At 36.2% G+C, this 23,097-nt stretch overlaps 1 protein-coding gene across 6 annotated transcripts in view; it reads left to right on the top strand.

The window, feature by feature from the left end:
* Positions 1-23,097, top strand: part of NPAS3 (neuronal PAS domain protein 3) — a gene marked incomplete at its 3' end in the record, with an annotated part of 606,741 nt that overhangs the window by 167,092 nt on the left and 416,552 nt on the right. For 4 of the 6 annotated variants that reach the window (XM_080345064.1, XM_080345065.1, XM_080345063.1 and 1 more), the window contains one exon: positions 14,660-14,904. In XM_080345064.1, the coding sequence (XP_080201190.1) occupies positions 14,660-14,904 (245 nt within the window). Of the gene's footprint in view, positions 1-14,659; positions 14,905-15,016; positions 15,068-23,097 lie in introns of all 6 variants that reach the window. The other 2 variants (XM_080345062.1, XM_080345061.1) reach the window with 1 other exon arrangement.

Below are 23,097 nucleotides of genomic sequence, written 5' to 3'. Positions count from 1 at the left end.
TCTTATGATTGATGGAACTGTTCTGAGCAGGTGACAGTCTGGTCAGGCCAAGTCATCCATGTTGAGAAACAGGGGAGCCTTTCTTTCTCTGAGGAATTTCAGTTCATTTAGAAAACAGAAAAAAAAGAAATCTAGATAAGCAAAAAATGCATATCTAGTGCTGAGGAAATTAAGAAAATTTACATAATATCTCTGCTTGTTTAAGTTCTGCCATTTTAACCTGATTCTACCATTTATACCAAAAATTCTGAGGTGGTGTAGAACAAACTCTTGCCTGGTTTTCTTCAGAGCAAGTGATTATCCCTCAGAAATAAAATGAAGAAGTGATTGCAGAGAATCAGTCCAGATTAGACTGAGATAATTCTACATGCCTGGGAGAAAATACATTGGTTTCTCACATTAATGAATTAATGTTTTTCTCTCATTATACATGCTCTGTAGCCTATGGAACTTATCAGATCTGTTACCATTTCTGAAACGTAAATACCATTGCTAGCCAGGAATAACACAGAGGGAGAAATACACAATTGAAGTTGTAGTTCCTAGTTATGTCTCAGCGTCTCTTCTGTGAACCCCAAATTGAAAGACTTCAGTTTTCTTATGAGTAGCAGAGCACCGTAGCCCAGCATGATGCTGTTTCAGATATGGACTAAAATAATCTTTAAATATATCTATTGGAATATCGAACATGGGAAATGATGTTACCCACTGATGATTGCTACTGTATTCAGTGTTGAATTTTTTCAGGATTTTTTTATTTTGAAAAAAAAGAGAAAAGAGAGTGCTGAAATGAAGACTGGAAAACAGATAATGACTGAGTTTTAGTCAATTGAGTATCTTGTCAAAAGGAAGGTTTAAAGGGTGACTTAATGATGGCCTGTAATTACCCAGACAGGAAGAAGATAGCAGATATTTGGAGTTTCTTTTGTTTAGTGGACAAAGGAATTGCAAGACTCAGTGACTGAAAGCTGAATTCAGCAAAGTTGAAACTGGAAATAAAACACAAAATGTTAATGTTTAGGCTAATTTAAACATTGCAGCTGCTTAGCAATAGAAATTCTTTACTTCTTGGAGTTTCCAGAGGAGGATTGACACTGTTGCAAAAGAAACCAGAATTACTGGGTAGCATTATATGGCTTGTCTCACGATGAAGATAGTTCCTAGATAGTTGTAATATTTCCTCTCTGATCTAGACCTGTGAAACTTTGCAGGGAGGTGCTTTACCTGCTGAGTAATCAAGAGGCCACTCAAGACAAAGAGCTTTTCAGGAGGGGACCTTACCTCTGGATCTTGCTTGCTTTTGTGGTCTGCTGTCATTCATGTTTCTGAGCTCCGTGGCTGGTTGGCCCTTTCTGAGGAAGTGTTTTTGTGGTGAGCTTTCCTTGTTGGTGGAGGTATAGCCTGGGCAGCCATTAGGCAGCATTTCAGAGTACTGATAATTTTAATGCCTTTGATATGTGCAGTCTGGTGGATGTAGGATATCGCTACTCTTGCTTGTAGTTGAATATTACTGAAGGTGAACATTGCTTGGGACCTGAGATTTCTGTCTCAACTATTAAAGCTTTGAGGCTTTTTGTTAAGTGTTGCTTTTCACAGTTTTAGGATTGTTATTGATGATGTGTGTGTTTTAGGGCAAGGTTTTGGTATATCACTACTTTGGTCATAAAATGCTTGTAGCATCAGTTCTACTCTGGCTAATTAAGCTGGTTTCTGAGGAGAGTTGGTTTTGGCTATACCATATCTGAAAACCTGAATTAGAAATTAGATCATGGGTCTGTTATGAGTGCCTGAAAACTAAAATGCATAGGGACATACCTCCAGCACAGAAGTTACCGCTCTGTGGCAGTTCATGGTCTGGGTTGAGTGCATAACTGCTGACATGAGACTCTTCTTGGCATTTTGGGAAACACATGAACCCAATCATTTATGTGACCAGTGCTGATATCTGTAAACGGAACCAGGAGGAAGCTTTTCCTTCTGCAATCAATGTGGGTTTCATTTTTATTCCACTGTATCCAAACTGCTGAAAATATAACAATATCATGTCCTTTTCATATGACCCGTAAGCCTTTGTGTTATGCACCTAAAATCCACATAGTCACATAACAAAAAATGGTTCAATACATTTTATCTATCTGCATATCAAATTCCATTTTTGGGACAAGCTGAGAACCAGCATGAAAAATTTCAACTGGAAAGTTTTTTCTTAAAGCAGATTGTAACAAACTGAAAGTAGAAAGAATTTCTGTCTACTTGTTACACTTACACAGTACTACTATAATGCACTGAAAAATGATGATGCAGGGAATGGGATTTTTTAAAATAAAATGTTAAATACAGAATTGATTGCTTTGTGGAGATAAAGCACTGTAACACTTGCATAGGTTTTCTTTTATTCATTTATTACTCATGGAATCAAAGGTGGAATGGAAGAAAGGGGACAATATGGATTTTTGGTGACTTTCTTAGGTTTCTGGGGCTCATTAATGTATTTCATACAATCTGAAGAGGTTATTTTGAGGGCATGACCATTATTTAGTTTGAATCTGTGAGATCCACTTTGTTTTTAAACTATCTTTTTACAACTAGTATAGAAAGTGTGTAGTTAGTGTTGAAGAGAGACTTGTAGAGTAACATATTGCTTCATGAGGCTTTTTTACTAACCTGTAAACTATAATGCTAGTGTTGTGCTGGTGGAAACACATGACATTCTTCTTAAAGATTTGGGAAGGGTTCCCTTTTGCTAATAAGATTCTGCAGTAATTGGCAAGACTTATATGTTCCTTAGGAAACAAGGACATTAAAGTATAGCCTAATTCCCCTAAGAAACAGGTAGGAGGGAGAAAGCCAGCCTTGCAAAAGGCATGTTCATACTGATTTATGAAGGAATGATCGGGATTTGTGGTGGTGTGTTGTTTGTTTTTTTTTTTCTGTTTCTGGTTTATTTCATTTAAGTCATTGTTCTATGTCCAAACCTATGCGCTTGTCTGTTTCTTAAAATTTCATACCTTGCTGTAAGGCTGCCAGTGGTATCTAAGCCATTACTTTAGACTGTAAAAAACAGGTGGCCTAAACGTTGCACTTTTTTTTTCTCTTTGATGAAATGCTGTTTTCTGGCCAGACATTTCCCCCCGTAACTTCTGCCCTTCACCAGTGCTTCTGTGACAGTTACAGAGTTGCCACTTGTCCCAGAGGGTTAAATAAAAAGTAAACATAGTCCCTTTGCAAGGGAAGTCAGTGGAGATTGTATTCTGTCCTGGAATATGAAAGCAGTATTTATATTTGTTTCATTTGTGGTATGTGTCAAAAAGACACCTGTTTGTGAAAATCTTGCTGTCTTGTGCTCTACTGAAATTAATTTACACTGAACTGCTCAGGGTTCAAACCAGTGGGCTAAAAGTGAGAGGCCTTGCAGCTCATTCATACTCCACTGAGGCAATGGTTCAACAGCTAATGCTGCACCTTGGAGAATGGAACTTGTGCTTCTGGAAAAAATGAGCTTCAATAAATCCATCAGTGAGCTTATGGGGACCTGCACAGGCTGCACGATCTTTCTAAGACTGCAAAAGACAAATTTTGCATGCACTGCTTGGTTTTGAGAATTCAGTGAATGTATCTACACCACCATGCAGAATGGTTGTTGCATATTTATTGGTTTTCAGATGTGCTGGAGGTATTCGTATACTAGGTAGCTTTAGTATCAATGGTGGCAGAACAGGTTTTATTGCAGGCAGCAACAACCATGCAGAGCTCAGGGCTGATGCTGGTCATGTAACTCATTGGCCTGTTGAAGTGTCTCCTTTGGATTGCAGTGCCAGTGTATCCTTCATCCCTTCTGTGCTGCTTCACAGAATGTCTTGTCAAGACTCCCATCAGTAGGGTTTGAAACTACAAACTGCATGTGTTCAACATAGACCCATCAGTGTAAGTGTAACTTTTAGATGAGGAGGAGAGAATTATGAGATTATGAGGATGACAGTTATGAGGATGAGTGGCTAGGGAGATAAAGCATGGTGGTTTTTTTTTTCCTTCAGAAAGGATCTTGGTATTATAGTAATTAAGAACGCACCACCGATAGATTATTTATGTGGCAGCAGTGAAAGGGAGATGTTGGAATTCTTTTTTTCCTGGCTCTGGGAACCAAATTGGAGTGGGTAGTTCCAAACAGCACAGCCAACTCTAACGAAATCCTGATTTAGGTCTCGTCTGTAAAGCGCAAATATGGGATGTCTGAATACAACATTGTGCTCTTAGGCCTCTTGGCAGTCGTAAAAATTCATAGTATAGATAAACTCCATTGTGCAGACACAGCTTTTATTAAAAAAAAACAAAACAAGTTTACACCTGTGCAGCTGTTTATGCCGGAGCTACACCTGGTAAAATAATGTTATGGAAAATGTCTGTAGCTCACTTAAGCATTCCAGCAAAAAATTTTGCAAAAGCTCTGACATAGGTGAGGACAATAGCAGCTGTTTACTTGTTCTTTAATATATTAATTCAGACCCAGATTAAAAAAAAAACACCTTAATCTCAAGTGTTCCTTCTTAAATTCAGTACTCACAAAAGGAATATGATCAGAAATTCAGGTTCCGTTGGTTTATTTCAGAGTGAATTGTTTATGTAGTAACTGCTACTTAGGTCAAAGTGTAAAGCTTGTATTTAAACTGTGATATGCTATATAACATTTAATATGGTATATACAAGATTGCATATTTGAAGAACCTGTACTAAAGATATTTGGCTTTGCAATTTGAAGTACTGCATTTAATTCAAGCAGGTAGATATGACATACAGTGACTTTATGTCTCTCTTGCCCTCTTGTTTTCTGCACATCACATAGTGGGTGCGGTTTTTCAAATATTTGTGAGATTGCCAACATTCAGGGCTAAAATCACAATCTGGAAACAGTGTACCTGTGCTTTTTCTTTGGTTACCCATAGAAATACTGTAGTAAAACTGCACTTTTCATCTTATGCTAAATAAATTACTTCTTTACATATTTAGTAATATATTTTCCTGTCACATAACTCTTGTTGTTGTTAATTGGAATTGCTTATGCTCATTGAGGGAGGAATACTTTTCATCCTGTTTCGGATGAAAATCTGTAATCTTGTATTTGTTTCTAAACTTCAGTCATGAGGAGAGCAGTGCAGGAAATTGCTGTTGTTCCACCAAATTAGCTTCTCAGATATCCTTTTAATTGGAGACCATAACTCAGATTCTTAGTATTTTAGGAAGCTGAACAATACAAATTGAAATACAGATACATCCAGTAAGGGCTCAGTTCAGACAAGGCTTTTATACACAGATGAGTCTGCTAACAAATAGCATGTCGTATGATAATGAGACCATGTTTTCTTCTGCAGCTTCACATTTCCTAACTACACTAGTGTGAAATAAGAGGAGTGTTTATCTACTCTCTCTCAAATAGACAAATCTCTGCTAGGGACGAGTGTGCCCACTATAGACAGAACATAGGTATGAAAAAAAACCCACATCTAAACTCTCAGTCAGAAACACACCACTTCCAAATGCAATATATTACACTTGTTCAGAACATTCATTTCCGCCAAAGTGTTCTGTTTTTAATGTAAAGACTTCAATTTATGTTTAAGAACAAGCAAACTATAGTACTTTGACAGCCGTTCACACTTAATTTCTTTGCATTAAACCAACAGCATTCTTTTCCACAAACATCCATTGTTAGGACAATGCTCTCAGACGGAATTTATGAGAAATGGAATTATGTTACCAAGGAGATAGCATTTACTATAATGAAGAGTAGATCCTAGAAAATGGCCCCTTTTACAGCAGCTCAGAAGAGAGCCACAAAAGCAATTGATTGGTCTTGGCATTTAGTCTTATATCAGCTGTGTCATCCATAGCTTCAGGAGTGAGAACACTAATCTGAAGTGACATTTCTGTTCTGGCGGGCTTTTCTGCCCTGATGAAAGCAATTACTTCATTCCTAAATGATAATTTGCAGGAGTTTCAACCACTTTAATTGATAATTTTTTGTTCTGAGAAGTTCAATTGTGAAGTGATTAGCTGATTTGGTAAATAGAAATTTAAGGTGTGAAATGTACAAGTTGCTCCAAGGTAAAGTGCTGTTTATTGGGTGCTGCAAAATTGCTTGATAAAACTGCAGCTTCTCTATTATCACGAGGCTGGCAATCACTTAGTTCAACATAGCAAGCAAAAAAGATCAAAACACTAGTGTTCTGTTTGTAGAGTTTGGGTTTAAACTGGTTTATCACAGCTCACTTAATTGTTGCCGTATCAAAGTGTACATTAGTTCTAAAAGATTGTGTAGGATGGCGAGTTTGTAATCCTTAAAAACCTGCCAGCTTCCTATTATTATGTTCTAATGACTCACTTTGGAAGTAAATCCTGTTATTTAAACATTGCAACAAAGGTGCTTATTGGTGATAAAACATTCAATTTAATTATTAATTCAAGCTTACACAAACCTTTTCCTGGAAAAAACAACAACAACAAAAAAGACAAATTTATTTGAACCACATTTACATATTGAAAAAAAAATAAGAGAAACCTCCTCTGTCAAACAAAACCCTTAAAAAACATCCTCAGCTCTCCTGGATATAATAAAAAGCTTGCATTAATATAGAGTTTTTTTTCATAAGTTGCACATTATTTTTGCAATAATTGTTAAAGCACATTTGTCAAAATGCATTTTTGCTATCTACGAGGAAAAGAGGCTTTTTAATAGAAACTAGTTCTGTGATTTTTTTCCTATATAGTGAAAAAATAATGGTCATTTCATGTGTTAAATGAGAAATATAAAGTAAAAATGAAGGTCAAACTGATTTAGCACATCAAACAGTCTTTGTCAGCCAAGCTTAATATATCCTGAGTTTGTGGAACAAATGAAATTTTGCTGCTATGTTACACTTTGCTTCCAAACAACCATTACAACTGGTTTTATATATTGTGTGAGCATCAGACCATCAAACAGTGCATCTTTACTGACGTGTTGCTGCAGTGATGATCTACAGCAGCAATCTGCCATTTATATAAGGGCAAAATGTGCATCTATATTTAGTTGTGAAATTGGCCTATTATACTCTTGATGTTTACAGAGGCTAACATAAATTAATGATGACAGCTATGAGCAGTGCATTAGTTAAGCAGCAGAGTTTTTACCTTGAACTTGAAGGTTCCAGCTTTAACTTCCAGCATATACTATACAGCTTTCTTCACACATTAAGGAAAGTCTTCTGAAAACATTAATTTTTCTTGGACAGCCTTAAATTACTTCAATTTTGGACTATGCCATTGATGATAATGTCTGGTAATGGTTTCATTTACGTTTTTGGCAAACTTTTGCCCCATGAGGATGGTGATATTTATGGTGTGGCAAAAACGAATGCCTCTGGAAAGTGTTTGCTCATTGAAAGGATCTCATCTGACTGACTTTGAACTCAGATGTCAGATATCCCTTGTCTGATGAAAAGAACAGTTTGGGGAAGCACTGTGGCTCACTAGGTTGTGTGCTGCACTTTTACTTGAAAGTCTCCTCATGCAACTCATGTCAGAGCAAGTATAGATACTGTAGTAACTATAGATTCCAGTTAACTATGACCACAGATCTGACAAGTATGCAGGTGTTCAAAGGTTCACGAGTTAAAATGCTGAAGTCTTTGATGAATTTTTGATGGATGAATTTTTAATACAGGTCGACCTTTTTCCTTTGAGGCTGCATGCTAGATTAATTGATAAATAGTGAGACTGAGCAATATTGGGATCTCATAAGCAAACAAGTAGAAAAATCCATAAAAATCTGCTCTCTGACTTCTCAGATGTACTTAAAAAGAAAGAAGGTAAAATTTCATGTGGCTTCTGATTCTCCTCCTTTACTTTTTTTTGGGGGGAAAGTACTCTTCTCTTTTAAACAGAGTAACTGTTTTTTATTAGTCTTGAAGTTCTTGTACTCTCAGTTCAGAAACAATCTGCGTGAAAAGGAAGTCTTTGAATAGGGCAGCAGAAAAAAAAAAAGAAAAAAGAAAAGCAAAGAAAGAGAAAAGATGTCAAAATGTCAAAAAGTTGTCTCAAAAGATAGCAAAAATAATGTGTAGAAATTTGAGATTAAATATATTAACATACTTTCAATTTTTCTGAACTAGTTGAGCTAATGTTAGGAAGTTGAAGAGGATTTTTTCTTCATTTAATTTACATTCACATATACAGGAACCTTAACTCTCTTGCTTCGTTCTTTTATACTCACTTGTAGCTAGAATACTGAAAAAAAAAACCCAAACAAAACAATAAACCAAACCAAACAGTTTCATGCATATTTGTGAGCTCTCTAGAGCATAACATTTAGAAAAACAGCAATAACAAAAACCCTTGACAACAGGAGGCTTTAGGCTCCTGCTGCCACCAGTGTTGATGTTTGACTTGCTAGACTGGACTTTTCAACTGCAATATGTGCAATTATGTACTGCAGGTTACTCTGCTCTACTTCTTTCATCTTTCCCCCAGTCTAAATCTTTTTCTGGGGTTTGAAAAAGTGCACTGCTATTCAGATATGTATCCACTTGGATTGAACACTCTTTTTGAGATGGCACTGTTAACGAACACTTTTGAAAAAAACCTCAGGCATAAGAACAATCACATCGAAGCAAAATAAAAAACTATTAAAAAAAAAAAAGGTAATTTTGATATTGCTGCTTTTCCATCCTTTGAACTTCTCATTAAATGTAATTGTCCTGTGAGATCAGTGACATGAAAATTGATTATTCTAAGCCAGAGCATGGGCTATGAGTGACCACCTATAGGTCGATTTGGACATTAACTTAGTAAATTGCCCAAGCATTAAGAGTCAGCTTTTTTAATGTATCCATTGTTATAAATGGGCTTAACTGCCCTCATTGTTTGCACTGGTCAGCTTGAAGCCCTAGAAAAGATTCTCCTCAAGAATGTGGCTGAAGGAACAGGTAATAGATTATTTCTGTAGTCTATCAGAATGTACAAACATTGGTAGTAGTTAGAGTGGCATTCTCATCTAATACATTGCATTGATATCAGTACAGAGATGATGTAAATATGTTGTCAAAAAAGGGGGGATGATCTAAAGTTGGTATAAATTTTAAAATGTCCAAAGTATGACAATACTATGTCATGTCATATTAACGTAGAACAAGGCAAGAGCAAGATAAGAGGATATTTTTTAGTGTTTCTCACATAGAATTGCAAAAATACATACCTGTGGACTCAGGAGCAGCATAATTCTATGTCTTTGTGTAATAATACAGCTAAATTCAATAACTAGTAAACATTATTTTATTCTTTATATTGGAAAACAATGTACACAGAAGGATATACTTAACTGGAAGTCTTTTTCTGGGGTTTGACGGAATATGGGGTTGGATCACTTGGATCTGTTTGGTTTGGTTTGGTTACTCATTGTGTGCTCTAATGTTGCACATCCTTTCTGTATATCTGATTTCTTTTCTGTGAAGTGGTTGTAACATTCATCTGACTACAGCCTTTGGAGAGTTGGATAATGTTTATAGTGGATCTTTTGATCCTTGAATTGAGAAGACTGGACTAATATAAGAATATACACACATGGATATTGCTTCATTCTCTATAAAGCTTGTTATAAACATCATTAGATATTGTTAAGTATTATTGTTGTACTCTATCTGGTTTTGTTGCTACTAATCCATATTGTTGTAGAGGCTTAAGAAGTTTGCTAGTGGTCGATAACACCTGAATTAACAAGTATGATATTGTTTAGCACTACAAAAAAAAAAAGTGCTTTATTCTGTTATACTGTTGCACTTGTGAAGTTTCTTCTGAAATAAAGGAGGCTTTCAAAAGAATTATCAAAAATGCTATGCATTCTTTGTGAGATTTTGCCATACTTTTCTGCTTGTAGTTAATGAAAATGAGCAAAAACTCTGATGGCACACCACAGACAAGCTGTCACTTGGCTGGAGCTGCTATACCCAGAGCTTAGCAGTCTGTCTGTCCCTCAGACCTTATTTTATGGTCATTGGTCCCAAACCAATCTCTATTTGTGGCAAGTACATAAACCCCCCCAGTAGCGTTATGTGGGATTGAGCAGGGGGAGACCAGCATCTCTGAGAAGCCCAGCCTGGGGTTCTGCCTGCACCAGCTTTAAGGGAAACAATGTAGGTGAATTGTAAACATGAGCTGCCTTTCTAAAACAGGGCTTCTAAGCTATATTTTGAAACTGCAGATAGAAATATTTATTTGTAATCACAACCATTCCCCTGTTTTCATTCAAAATGCAAACTCCCTGAATTAAATTATTTCACTGATTTTTACTGCCCAAACTGAGACACAGAAGCGAAATATATTGATATGCTAAAAAATCCTTGCTAATGTAGGTCAGTGCATCTGTTGATATGCTGTAACATGTTTGATTGTCATTATATGCTGCAAAAATTAGGAGCTGTGATTGTCCAGTCTTTAAAGTGACAGATGATAATCTGTCAGACGTTGGGAGGCTGAGGGTGTGCACACAGATATGAATGCATCTATATGCTCATGAATATAAAATATATAAAATGATGTGGAATAAAATATGAAGCAGGTTAAGCTTGGAATGACCACAAGCACAATGAAATCACAAGTGACTTATGAGTACCAATAAAACTTTTATGCAACACCATATTATCATGTCTTCTGCATCTGGTGTGTATTCAATAGAAAATTTACTTTAGAAATGTTGTATACACCATTTAAAAATATATATGGTAGTATTTAGTGTACCTTTTCATCTGTAAAAGCCAGACCCTCTTTATATCAGTCTATCTGGAAAGGCCCTAAAAGGAAAAATAATATATATTTTAGAAACCTACTATCTAAAACAGCGTAAGTTTTCTAGCCATTAAATATCTGTTTAAAAGGTACAGTATCTCAGAATTATCAGGAGGTAGCAGCTGGAAACCATTTTGTCTTCTTTAGTGGACTCTATACGTGGAAATTCTTTGAGAAGTATGTTCTTAAGGGAATGCATGAAGTTTCACCATTGTATGACAACATCACCTTTTGATATCATACAGTGATATGCTCTGATCCAATTTACTAATTTCCTTCCCCTTCTCCACAAAAGGCAAAGAGGCAGCAATATTTATGTCCCTTGGGTACATTTCCCACTGTGGTTTTCTTGTCAAAACTGCAGATAGCACATGTAGATTTGTGCGTCTGTTGGGAGACTTCCTCTAGCATGTGAGAACTCATGTGGTTCTTGCTTTCTTGTGACTTGCTGAATATTTTTGAAAACCACTTAGTAAACATAGGTATAATTTCCCACACTTTTGTTCCTCTTATTAGTAGGAGAGCCCATGGGCATTCCTAAGTTTTTGTAGTGTGGTACTCTAGAAAAATAGTTTGTGTTACCAAGAACCACCTCTAATCCTGCTGTGATATGACAGGACCCAAGATGAGTTTTGCTGCTGTGTCAGCACCACTGCTTTCTGTTGTGAGCTTCAAACCTCTATTTTCTAGCATCCTCTTGGGAGTATCAGTGCCAGCACTTTGCTCTGCTAAGAGCATCTGATAATGAAGCTGATGTTGGCTATCAGAATCACAGGTGCCAGAGGGGATTTGCAATGATGTTTATTTAGGTCCTTTCTATTGAATTCCTGCATCTTACTGAGGAAATCAGTGCTTCCAAATTAAGGACACATTGTATCAGCATAACTGGAGTGTCCAATGCTACGAGTGTCTTTCTTTAGGATTATGTAGACTAGAAATTTGAGTTTGCATGCACGTTTTGAACAGACACTGTTTCTAAATTTATCTTAATGCACTAATGCCAAGAGTGCTACATGTTACAAACTCCTTGATTTGAGTTGCTTGGTGAAGTTTCCACAAATGATGATACATCAAATAGCTGGAAGGGAAAATGTGTTATTGATAATACAGTTTCTCGGGAGTTTCTTTTGCACATCTATTATATCAACTCCTCATCCCTTGTATTTTTGGATTTTTTTAATTGTACAAGTTTGAATACACATAGGCGGCTTTCAAAGGATGATGTTTGCTGACACAGGTAGCCTCACTTTTCAGCTTAGCTGGCTTTCATTGCAAACTCTTAGTGAATTGGTGATGCATTATAGGCATTTACATTGCAATGTATTATTCAGTTTCAGCAGTCTCCTGAACCCTATACAGGACTTGTAACTATGGGTTCAGTCCTTGGTGTTGCTAAGGAACATACAGTCACCACTCAATTTATAAGACTTATTGATTTTGAAAGTTCCTGGGATATGTAATGTTTCTGACTTGTTTTACTAGGGATCCCCAAAAATCCCCCTTCTTACACAGAAGTATAATTAGATGCTTTGAAAAGGAAGTGTGAACCTCTTGGTGCAGACTTCCAGAATAGATCTAGAATTGCAGCTCTTCTGGATCCCTCAAACTTGATTTGGGGACTTGAGGTCCTCAGGCTTGGCTTCTGGAGAAAAAAAGGTGTGATGACAAGTAGCAAATGCCATCTCTTGTGCCATGGAAGTCAGCTTGTACTTGCAAACAATTGGGCAGAGACACTTGCCTGCCTCTCTCTCACTTTGTATAGGTATTTAACTTGTATAGGGCATCTTACCGCACAGACCTGTGGTGTCTAGTTTCTGTATATACATAAAATATTTCTGTCAGCTATCATTAATACACCTTCTGAGGGTGAGAGTGATGCATTTGCAATGAGCATTGTGAAATCTCATTTTCGGGTACTCTTCACCTTGAATATAACTTATAAAACTGGTTGCTAGTGCTTTATATATAGCTCATAAAGACAAGTATGTACCTTAGTGTGGGATTCAATAGGACATATTTTTACTTGTGGGTAAGGACATGACATTTCCTTCGTATCTTTATTTCTTTGCATCCCTATTCCTTATCCAGGCTCTCTTTTTAAAATGTAATTGCTATTAGTATAGAACTGTGTAGGGAATATAATTTGTTAAACATTCTCAGAGAAGCATGATGGAAGGATTTCATTTGTGGTTTAAGGTCCCAGCTGATCTACCCTTTCAAGTCTGGCGTGCCACAAAAATGCAGGTGGTTAAGAATATAAACGTAAGATAACCTCTGTAGTTTAAATTAGTTCCAAACTAGACATATAGGTAAATAGAGGTATCATAATCATGTTATTAGATCTGTGTGCCTAGATTCTGATCTGCTTCATATGTGAGAGTACTTTTGCAGATCTGGCCATTATGATTTTGTTGTTGCTGAGAAAATCCAGGATTTCAGAAAGGGTTGTGCAAGCTTGAGAGAAGCATTTGCTGTTCCATTATACACTGGTTGAATTCTAGCTCTGTTGTAAACTGATGACTAGTTAATGGAATTGTGGCTGTTACTTCATCAAATCAGTAAGTAAACAAACAAAGCAAAGGAAAGGTAGTATCTACGAGGGACAAGAAAAATTTCTCCTCACCTTATGCAGTGATTGGCAGACACCAACCCCAGCATTAGCATCAACCTCTATCCACCAAGGCAGAGGTATGGTCAAGCTTATTGTATCCTGATTTGAACGCTCTTTTCTGTCTTAGGAAAAACAAAAAAACAAACAAAAAAATGCAATATCTTTTTTTTGTATTATCTACACATTGAGTCCTAATCTTTTGGAAAGTGTGTGGTACATTTCTTTTCCCCAAACCACACAACAAAAAAGTTAATCCTTTTTCTCTTGCAAAACTGTGTTATTATATATTGAAACCAACTGAAACTTGAGTTTAATTTGAATTTCAGGGAAAGATCAGGAGAAGACTCCAGTAGTTACCTGCTGTCATCACAAAGTACAGTCAGCAGTTATACACCAATTAAACAAATAGGCCAGGAGTTAAATCTGGATCACCTTTAGGTGTTGCATAAGTGTGGTAACAAGTGATGCATTGATGTAACAGTAGAAAATTAATGTCTTTGCATTGCCACCTCAGAGCAAAGCAAAAGGTCCTTTCTGACCAAAAAGTTGTCTGATACGTGTGTGGTAGTGAAATATAATCGGAAATGTGAAGCACATAACTCTATTAACTGCTTGCTCGCCCTGCTGACAAAGGTTGCTGTTCCCACAGCCAGGGTAGCTGAACAACTCATAAAAAGCAGCTTCCTGAAATCTGGGACGATTTCTGTTATTAAGCCAGACTTCAACTTTTACAGCTCAGAAGCTGTTGCACAACCTATTTGGTCATCTTGGCTACACTGCAACCCCTGTCAGAGGTGGCACACACTTCAGTCATCTGCTTTTAACCTTTTTATCCCAAGAACCAGAATTTGGGACAAATTCAGACTAAATTGGGTTACAGTGGGTCAGCAGAAGCAATGGCATCCATGCAGATAAACCCCACATGTACACAGCATTCTTGGGAATCCTTTCTTGTGACTGGCAGCAGAGAAAGGAAGGGCAGGCTAAGAAGTGGCTGAAATGAGTTAGGAGTAGTTACTTAATGTGTTTGCTATCACTGAAACTCAAATATTATCATTAGTTCTAATCACTCAAAGACTGGACTACTATTAAATATATCCTGAAGTCTATAGATCCATACACAACAGCATTTTGGAAATGTAATTTGTACAGAAGACCAGCAGTGAAAAAGCAAATTGGTTAAATGTGGTGGAACTCTGATATTGATGAATGTCTACTTTGTTTATTTTCTTTCAGTTTACAAGCTTTGAGGAAAGAAAAGTCTCGAGATGCTGCTCGCTCTCGCCGGGGAAAAGAGAATTTTGAATTCTATGAGTTGGCAAAGTTGTTGCCCCTGCCTGCAGCCATTACCAGCCAGCTTGACAAGGCATCCATCATACGACTTACAATTAGCTATCTGAAAATGAGGGACTTTGCTAATCAAGGCGATCCTCCATGGAACTTGAGAATGGAAGGACCTCCACCTAATACATCAGTAAAAGGTATGGAGTAAATAAGTTGCATAGTATCAAATATGGCAGCCTTTAGTAACCTCTGCATTGAAATTTTTACCATCATCCTTTCTTCTTTCCCTGCATATCAAATCCTTTAAAGGGATACAAATGTGGAAATCTGAGGTCTGCATGAGAAAGACACCATGTGAAGGTGAAATAAACCTCTTATTTATTTTTTATTTAACAACAAACCAGTTGATATAACTATCACAACTTTAAGTCTTCTGGGTGGCGTAACCCAAATTGCTTAAAGTTATTTAGCAACGATTGTGTTTGTTTTAGTGTTCTATATAAGGCTACCTTTGAAAGGTGAATGGCATTACTTCTGGATTTGAGGACTCAATATCTTAATTCTTTGGCTAAACCTTAAAAGCAGAATCATGTGTTTCTGAAGTTTGAAGACATCACATCCAAATTTTAAAATCTTCAGGTTAGAGACTAGGATTTTATCTATAATCTTGTCATTTATATAGAAATTGTTTTTACTGCTGAACTAGTAGGCATCTATGAACAGTTCAGCCAAAATAGACGTTTTCAATATTAAACACACACTTTTTATGCTCAAACAAGCAGCTGGGCAGCATAATCAATGTTTTAGACATGAATTGACACAAAACTTGGGTAATAGAGCAATCAGTTATTTTAGAGACTGTGTATGTGTTGGTCCTAAATAGTGTTTACAATGGGTTGTGTAAGATGGACATGATTTTACTCTTGCTACTTATGTAGTTGAGTATAATCTTGCTGTCTGATAAATATTTTAAATTAGGGAACAGTTTGCATTAACAGACCTCAAAGCTATGAAAACCTAGGAATTTTCATTGTCCTGGATTTCACAGCCCAGAAAACTACTCTATTTATTTTAGCTACTGATCTCACATTCTGGAAGAAATATATTTTGGAAAGAGGCATATGAGATTTGAGCACTTCATTTTTTTCCCTGTACATTACGAAACTTGAACTCTTGGTCTACACTAAACTAGATAGACTGTGTATGGAATGAGGCAAAAGAAAAAGCCACCTTTAAGAGCAGAGGGTGAAAGGGGAAACAGAATCTTATTTATCCACCCAGAACTACCCAGAAAGGGTTACTGGTATTAATGGTGCAAAACTATTTTACCCACTCTTTCACTTAAAGGAAATAATATTACTAGAGGAAAGTTATAATTTTCAGTGGATGGAGATAGACGTGGAGGGCAAAAACAAAAGGACTTTCAGGCTGATGATTTAGTAGCTGGACATATTTGTGTCATTTCATATATTTCATTTATATTATCTGCCACATCATATATAATTTTCATGGAGAAAAAAAAAGGTAATAATTACATCATCCAGAGCATGAGTATAACATGGTTCATCAGGTTTCTGATATAATATGCAAATGTTCCCCATTTTTTCAGGATGAGAGTTTATTCTCAGGCAATTAAACAGTATTTCAAGGTGGAGGTAAAGTGGACTCTGCTGTATGATCTAAGATCTGTCTGTTAAAATAAATAGTTCCTCCCAAAATTCCTGTAGTGAACAGACATACAGTGCTTCTACAAGCTGTCCTCTGTTACGGAAAAGTGTCATCTCTGCAGATCTCTGTGTTTTCAGAGTATCCAGGGTGTGTCTTTCATTATCCTGTTATGGAATCACGTGGAATAAGAATATATACTTGAATAATGAAGCTTCCTTTTTGTGAAAAGATTCTAATGGTGAACAACAGCATTTATAGTCTGGCCTAGATTAACACTGTTTCTCCCTATATAAAAGCTAGTTAAACATTTAATGTCTTTTCACCCTATCTGATACAATAATATTACTCCTCCACCTATCTGGTGATGTGGTTCCCATTTCTATAGGCATAAGGGGTATGGAAGAGCGAGGAAGGACTTTTGCCTTCCTCCCAGGCCCTCCCGCGCCTTTTGAGTATTAGCTTTATACTGACTAGGATTTTATTATTTATGTGTCAATATATCAAAATAATGCTTGATGAAACAGTGTTTCATTGTGTAAGTATTCCTCATAAGCAGGTTTAACTGTATATATTGTACAGGCATATTTTATTACTTCACTAGTTCTCCTTATATAGAAACCTGTTAACACATTCTGATCAAACATTCATGAAATTACATCAAAATAAATTTATTTTCATTTGTTAAGGTTGCTTTTTGCTGCTCTTGAAGTTCATATGGAAAAACAAGCTCACATAAAGAGCTTGCAGCTTCACGTGAAGTATGGTTGATAATCCTACAATAAAACACTAGACATTATGCTTTGCCCAAGCAATCTTCTGAATAGACTTAAAGGTGTTTGGAAAATTATATGAGAAGTACATATGTTGCATAGGCAACTGCACTTTTTTTTTCCCCAAATGTGTTGGTCTGCTTGTGTGAATAATTAAATTTCAAAGCTTAGTATTAAATTTGTCCCCCAGTACTGTACAGCAATTTAATAATTTTAATTCAGTATTTCAGAATGGTCCTTTGCTCTGTTCTGTATTTATCATAGCTTTTCTTAAAAGTCTATAAAGGCTGACGAGTTTGTTTTCTTATGCCTGTTGTGCAGCGATCACTGCAAGTCGTGCTTGCAAATGAACACTCGGGTAACTCTATATAATATTTTCAGAGTCAATTACTTCATGGAAATAACTTGAGCAATTGGAAAGTAAAGGATAGTTTTCTCCATTATTTTAGAAATATCTGTATTGTTATAATACAGATCAAATCTGCAATGAACATTATGCATTATTCAAGAAATGACCAGGCATTCTCAGCAGTGTTTCAGCTAAATAACTGATGATTGTAACCTTTAAAGAAATCTCATTGTGGTGACTATTGGTAAATCATTTCTCCATTCATAGTAATCTTTATTTAGAAGCTATCTAGAAACCATTATATCTTTTATTAATCTTAAAAGCAATAGCCAATGATTTGACATTTGCTAAAAATGGATAAATTTTCCATCTTCTAATACAGCAGACTTCAGTCAATTTTTTTTTTTTTTTTTGCTACATTGTCTAAGGCTTTCTGTACGTAGGAAGTATTAGTTGTTGTAAACAAATACACTCTCAACTTGCAGCAGATGAGTTTAAAGATTACAGTTCTTAAAGACCAGGACATGATTCTCATATGGCTGAAAATAATAAAAAAAATATTTTAGAGTCAGTAGGAATAAAATCATTGTTCTTTGCCAACTACATACAATATGTTGTGAATAACAGCACTATTCTCTGTTTCCAAGTCTCCGAAAGTCTTTGACTCCCAGTATTTAAGCGGTATTTTCTGAGGAGAACAACTTTTTGCAGTCAAAGATGAGTTTTCTGGAAGTTCTGATCTGGGAATGGAACTACTTTCATAGCATGTACTATGTGTTCAACCAATAAGTTGTGCTTTACATGGCATGGCACTTGAAGTCCTCTTGTGCATTCTGAATGCCTGACCCATATCAAGCCCTGTAGTCCTTGTCCAACATCAGACTCGTGGGAACCTTCATATTTTTGAATATCATCATCTTCAAACGATTGACTCCAAATTTCTTCATATTTTTAACACAAACTGCTGCCGAAAGCATTCAAAGATCATGCATTTTTTTGTGTTCTTTTCTGCTATGTCATGTTTTTACCAAGCCATTTTTTTTTTCCTTTAAGTGAAGAGAAGAAGGGAGAGGCACCTTGATGTTCTCTAGTGCGTTGAATGTGTTTGGCTGATGTAAAGTCATACTGACCTTTTTGATCAATCTTTGGGGCAGTGGTACTGACTTGGGACCACCGTCACTGCAAAAAGAAAGCTCGTGACTCTCTGCCTTGAGCAGAGTTCCCAGCCTTTGCCATTTCTGTTTACTTTGAGGCAGCAATTAAACCCAGCATTCTGTGCTTAATTTTGCAAACCCTTGTCCTGGAAATTTGCCATGATGATATCATAATAGCTATTAGATTTTCATTCTTTTTTATTTGAAGTCAGGAGTTGATTTCTGTCCTTAGAGATACAAATGTTTGTGCAAGGCCATGAGGCTGATTTCCTGCTGAATGATGTGACTCATGGAAACAAGAGTATGTAAGACAACTTTGGGCATGTCTTTTCTTTGAATGAAAAAAAAAATAATTGTGGGATCGTCCACATTTTCAAGTTAGAACTGTTTGGGTTTTTTTTTTTTTTTTAAGAAAAATCTTTATATTTTGTGTTACAGAAATGAAGTAATCTTATCTTCTACTGTAAGAGAATAGGTGAATGAGAGATTCTAGTTAAGAGTGAAAAGGACTTCAGTAAATAGTACTGACCGATTGGTAGGTTTCGTGAAGAGTGTCACTTTTAGTTTAGCTATCTATACTTCTAGAATTACATGTTCTGAAATTAGGTAGTTTTGTACATCTTTGTTCTGGAATCAATATATATCAGTATGAAAAGAAATCAGATGCTGTAAAAAGAGTTTGTGGTGAACTGAAATTTTTCTTGTCCAAACTGTTCTTGTCCAATGTAATACATATGACTCTGACAAGTTGCCTGCAATAACGCATTCAGTGTTACTTCAGTTCTGCATTCCGTCATTGAAAGGGTTGTCAGGCATTGGAACAAGCTGCCTGGGGAAGTGGTTGAGTCACCATCCCTGGAAGAGTTTAAAAGGTGCATATATGAGTTTTTTAGGGACATAGTTTAGTGGTGAACTTGACAGTGCTAGTTAAGTGGTTGGACTCAATGATCTTGAAGATCTTTTCCTACTAAAATGATTCTATGGAATTTAAAGAAAAAACCCACAAAGTTTTGATAATCACCACAAGAAAAATTATACTTAAAACAAAATTACACCTGTTTCTTTCAAACCAGCATGTTTTTCAAAGGAACCGTTCTCAACATAAACCACATATTTAAATGTAGGTTGAAAATGAACTTGATGTCTTATCATACTATGGAATTCAGGGTTGAGGAAATAAGTCCAGCACCTTAAATTCTCAGGGAAAGAAAATAAGCAGTAATGATAATTGGAAAGTGTGGTAATTGTTATCCCAAATGTCAAGTGGGATTACTCTCATTAATTTAAATACCTTTTTCTACTAATTTTTATGCTGGATATGTATGTATTTTTAAGAGATAAATAAATGGTTTTCTTCTTGATGATCTTTAAATAACATTACGTGTTGTTAGCCTTTTTTTTTTTTTTTTTTCCAAAACTGAGTGTTGTCTTCTGAGCAGGAGATGTGAGGCAACTGAAGCTTTTCCCTGCCAAACGACACCAGCCTTCGACTCTGAACCACCACACAGTTCTGCCTCAGGGAAACCTTCTATAGGGGCAAAGAAATAAGAATTACTTTCTTCCTTAGTGTTTGTGGCCAAAGACGTAGTTTTTCACTGTTAGACATGAAAAGGTCAATCAGATGAAAACAGCAAAATGCAGATGAATTGGCAGTATTGCTTGTTGTGTAAAGGGTCTTTGAATCTCGTTGTCTTGCTTCTCATGGAACTTCTGCTCATATTCTGGAAAGTTCCTGATAGCCCTGTAATTTATTTCTCCCTATCTTGCAGGCGTTTTTCATATAAGAATCTGATCCCTGTTTATGTGTAGGTGACTATAAACCGCTCTGTGTACCAGTATCAAACACTGATTATAAGCATAACGTCTGTCCATTGTAAACAGGTTTAATGTGGCTGTAAGGGCAGTGTAGCCATAGGACTAGGTTGTTTAGTCATCGGCCTATTGCATAAGATAAAGAAAAAGACTATTAGGTGTTGTTTGGACATAGGAAATGGGTGCTGGAAATTTCAGATAGTCAACGGTAAAATATTAATGTTCTTTGTGAGAATTATTGATGGTTTTCTAGTATGAAAGATACGGCACTCAAAATGAGGTAGCTCTGTTTGAATCTCATTCTGGTAGATAAGATGAATTGAATACTGGACTCAGAGTTGGTGGTTGCCTAGTGACAAGTGATCATGACCTGATTGCTTTCAATCTCTGCAAATGGAGGAGGGTGCCAACCAATATACTCAGTGCTTTTGAGGCACTAATTGCCTGAGGGGGAAATTTATATGTGAAATTGATTGAGACAAAAAATTTTGATGGAAATATTAGAGTGGAAGTTGACTAGAACTCTTAAAGAAAAATTTAAGAAATTATGGTTTCCTATGCACCTGAAAATTATAGAACTACATCCTTTTTCAGAATGAAAGCGAAACCAATATCTATGTATGTTTATGTAGGCCTTTGGGAACAAAGATAAAATGGAATGTCGGAGGTGAAGAAAGTTGACTAAGACAAGAAGAGACATTAAGGAAAAATCTAGCAGGGTTAGAAAAATGAAAGAAAAAAATGGGTTTCTGTGTATTTGAAATGGGAAGAATTTTGGCAAAGGTATAGGTTCATTAGCAGTAAGGTATAGTAAAACTTCTACTGATGCAGCAAAGGCACGAGAGCTTGATGCAGGTTTCTTTAGGTGCTTATCTGCACAGAATCCATGCTACAGGTCTTTATAGTTCAGGTTACTGTTAACAGCAGTGTTCACGGAGTGTATGCAATCATAGTCATCAGCAATACAAAAACTTGGGGAGGAGAATTCTTCAGTCAGAGTTCATATCATGTCATCTTGAACAAAACAGGATTTTTATAGCTGCTTGTGTGTTTTGTCGTCTTGTTCATTCTTCTTTGCTTCTCTCTCAGACTGTATGCAAAAGCATTCTGTTGCTGGAATCCAAATGCTGGAGTCACAATCGTGAAGCTTCAAGAACTGCCTGCTCTGTGTTTGAGTCATACCCATACATGATGAATACTATCTCTATCTTTTCTGCTGGGGGAAAAAAAAAATCTTTCTTGTTTGTGTCTGAAACAAACTTTACAAGTACTTGAAAAAAGAAAGGGTATAATCCTTAGATGTACCAAAAAACCCCAGATCTTCCCAATAGAGGGAAACTCCTGACATCTCAGAAATACCCACTGGTATTGCCTCGCTCTGATTGTCACAGTTCTGTGTTGTTTCTTCAATAGGTTACCTGCCATGATTTGACCAAGGGACTTCGAAACTCTTAGGCATCATCATCCTGAATCCCAGCTTGCAGTGTTTCTCAGATATTCCAGAACTGTTGAATAAATTGTCTTTTATGTGTTCTTCAGACAAGGAATTGGCTTACTTCTGATATCAGCCTGATACAATTTTCAGCATCATCCGTTCTTTGCAGTGCTGGTGTTGTGATGGTTGCAGTACTGAGTTGTCTGAGCACTGGATGTCCCAGCCTCAAAGCAGTTGTAGGCAAAATATTGGAAAAATACCTTCATTAAAGAGATAAAAGTAAGATTGTATATTTTTTTCAACAAACGTATAAATGGAAAATAATTCTTATAAAACAAGCACAGCTTAATTGAAAGTCCAATTAACTAGGATAGGCATTGTATATTGAAGTATTTGTAAGGCATTTGACTTAGTGCATAAGAATTATGGTTTTAAAATACTGGAAAAACATTATATTGGCAGAACCAAGTTAAATGCGTTAACTGTATAACTGATCTTGGAAAGCAGACTGAAGTGAAAGGTACTATTAAGAAAGAAGTTTCTGTGGTTTTCTGCAGAAACCACTCTGGGCGTGATCATCAATGTACTGAAAGTAAACATGACTGATTAAAAGTTTGCAAATTGCAATGATGTTTGAATCTGTGCAGCTTAGTAAATCAAACCTCCTAAAATTTATTTCTCTCAGTATAATGAAGTGAAAGTATATTATTATTATTATTAATGTTATGGTTTTATTCATTTTTATCTTTGCTGTCCTAAACTCCAGGCTGCTGGTTGTTGCTGTGCAGTTACTTTTGTTAAGTTTGAAATGTTTTTGTTTTCTTGTGATGCAGAACAGGAACAATGGGAAAAGCATTTCAAGTTCAGCTCTCCTTTTTTTGCATGAACAAAGGCATAAAAAGAACAGACGTGATCCTTCCAGTCCTCCTAGCAGAAATGATAGAATGATTTAGTTTCTCATGGTGCTTTATTTGTATCGTAAAAAGTTCTATCCATCACTTCCGTGGAGACACAAAACATTTATTGCTAGTAACAAATTAATACTCTTTCTAAAATGTTGTCAATCAGATGTCAGGCCCTGAAAGCTGTTTATTGCTAAAACTCCACCTTACAACTTAAACAATTAAAGAGGAAAATAGCAAAACAGTACATGTTTTTAAGAGCAAGGAAATAGAACAAGAAACTTGAATGTCTTTTCTCTC

Source organism: Nesoenas mayeri, assembly GCF_963082525.1.
Source record: "Nesoenas mayeri genome assembly, chromosome: 5".
NCBI lineage: Eukaryota > Metazoa > Chordata > Aves > Columbiformes > Columbidae > Nesoenas > Nesoenas mayeri.
The sequence above is the reverse complement of the archived record's forward strand: the minus strand, read 5'-3'. Positions and strand labels throughout refer to the sequence as shown.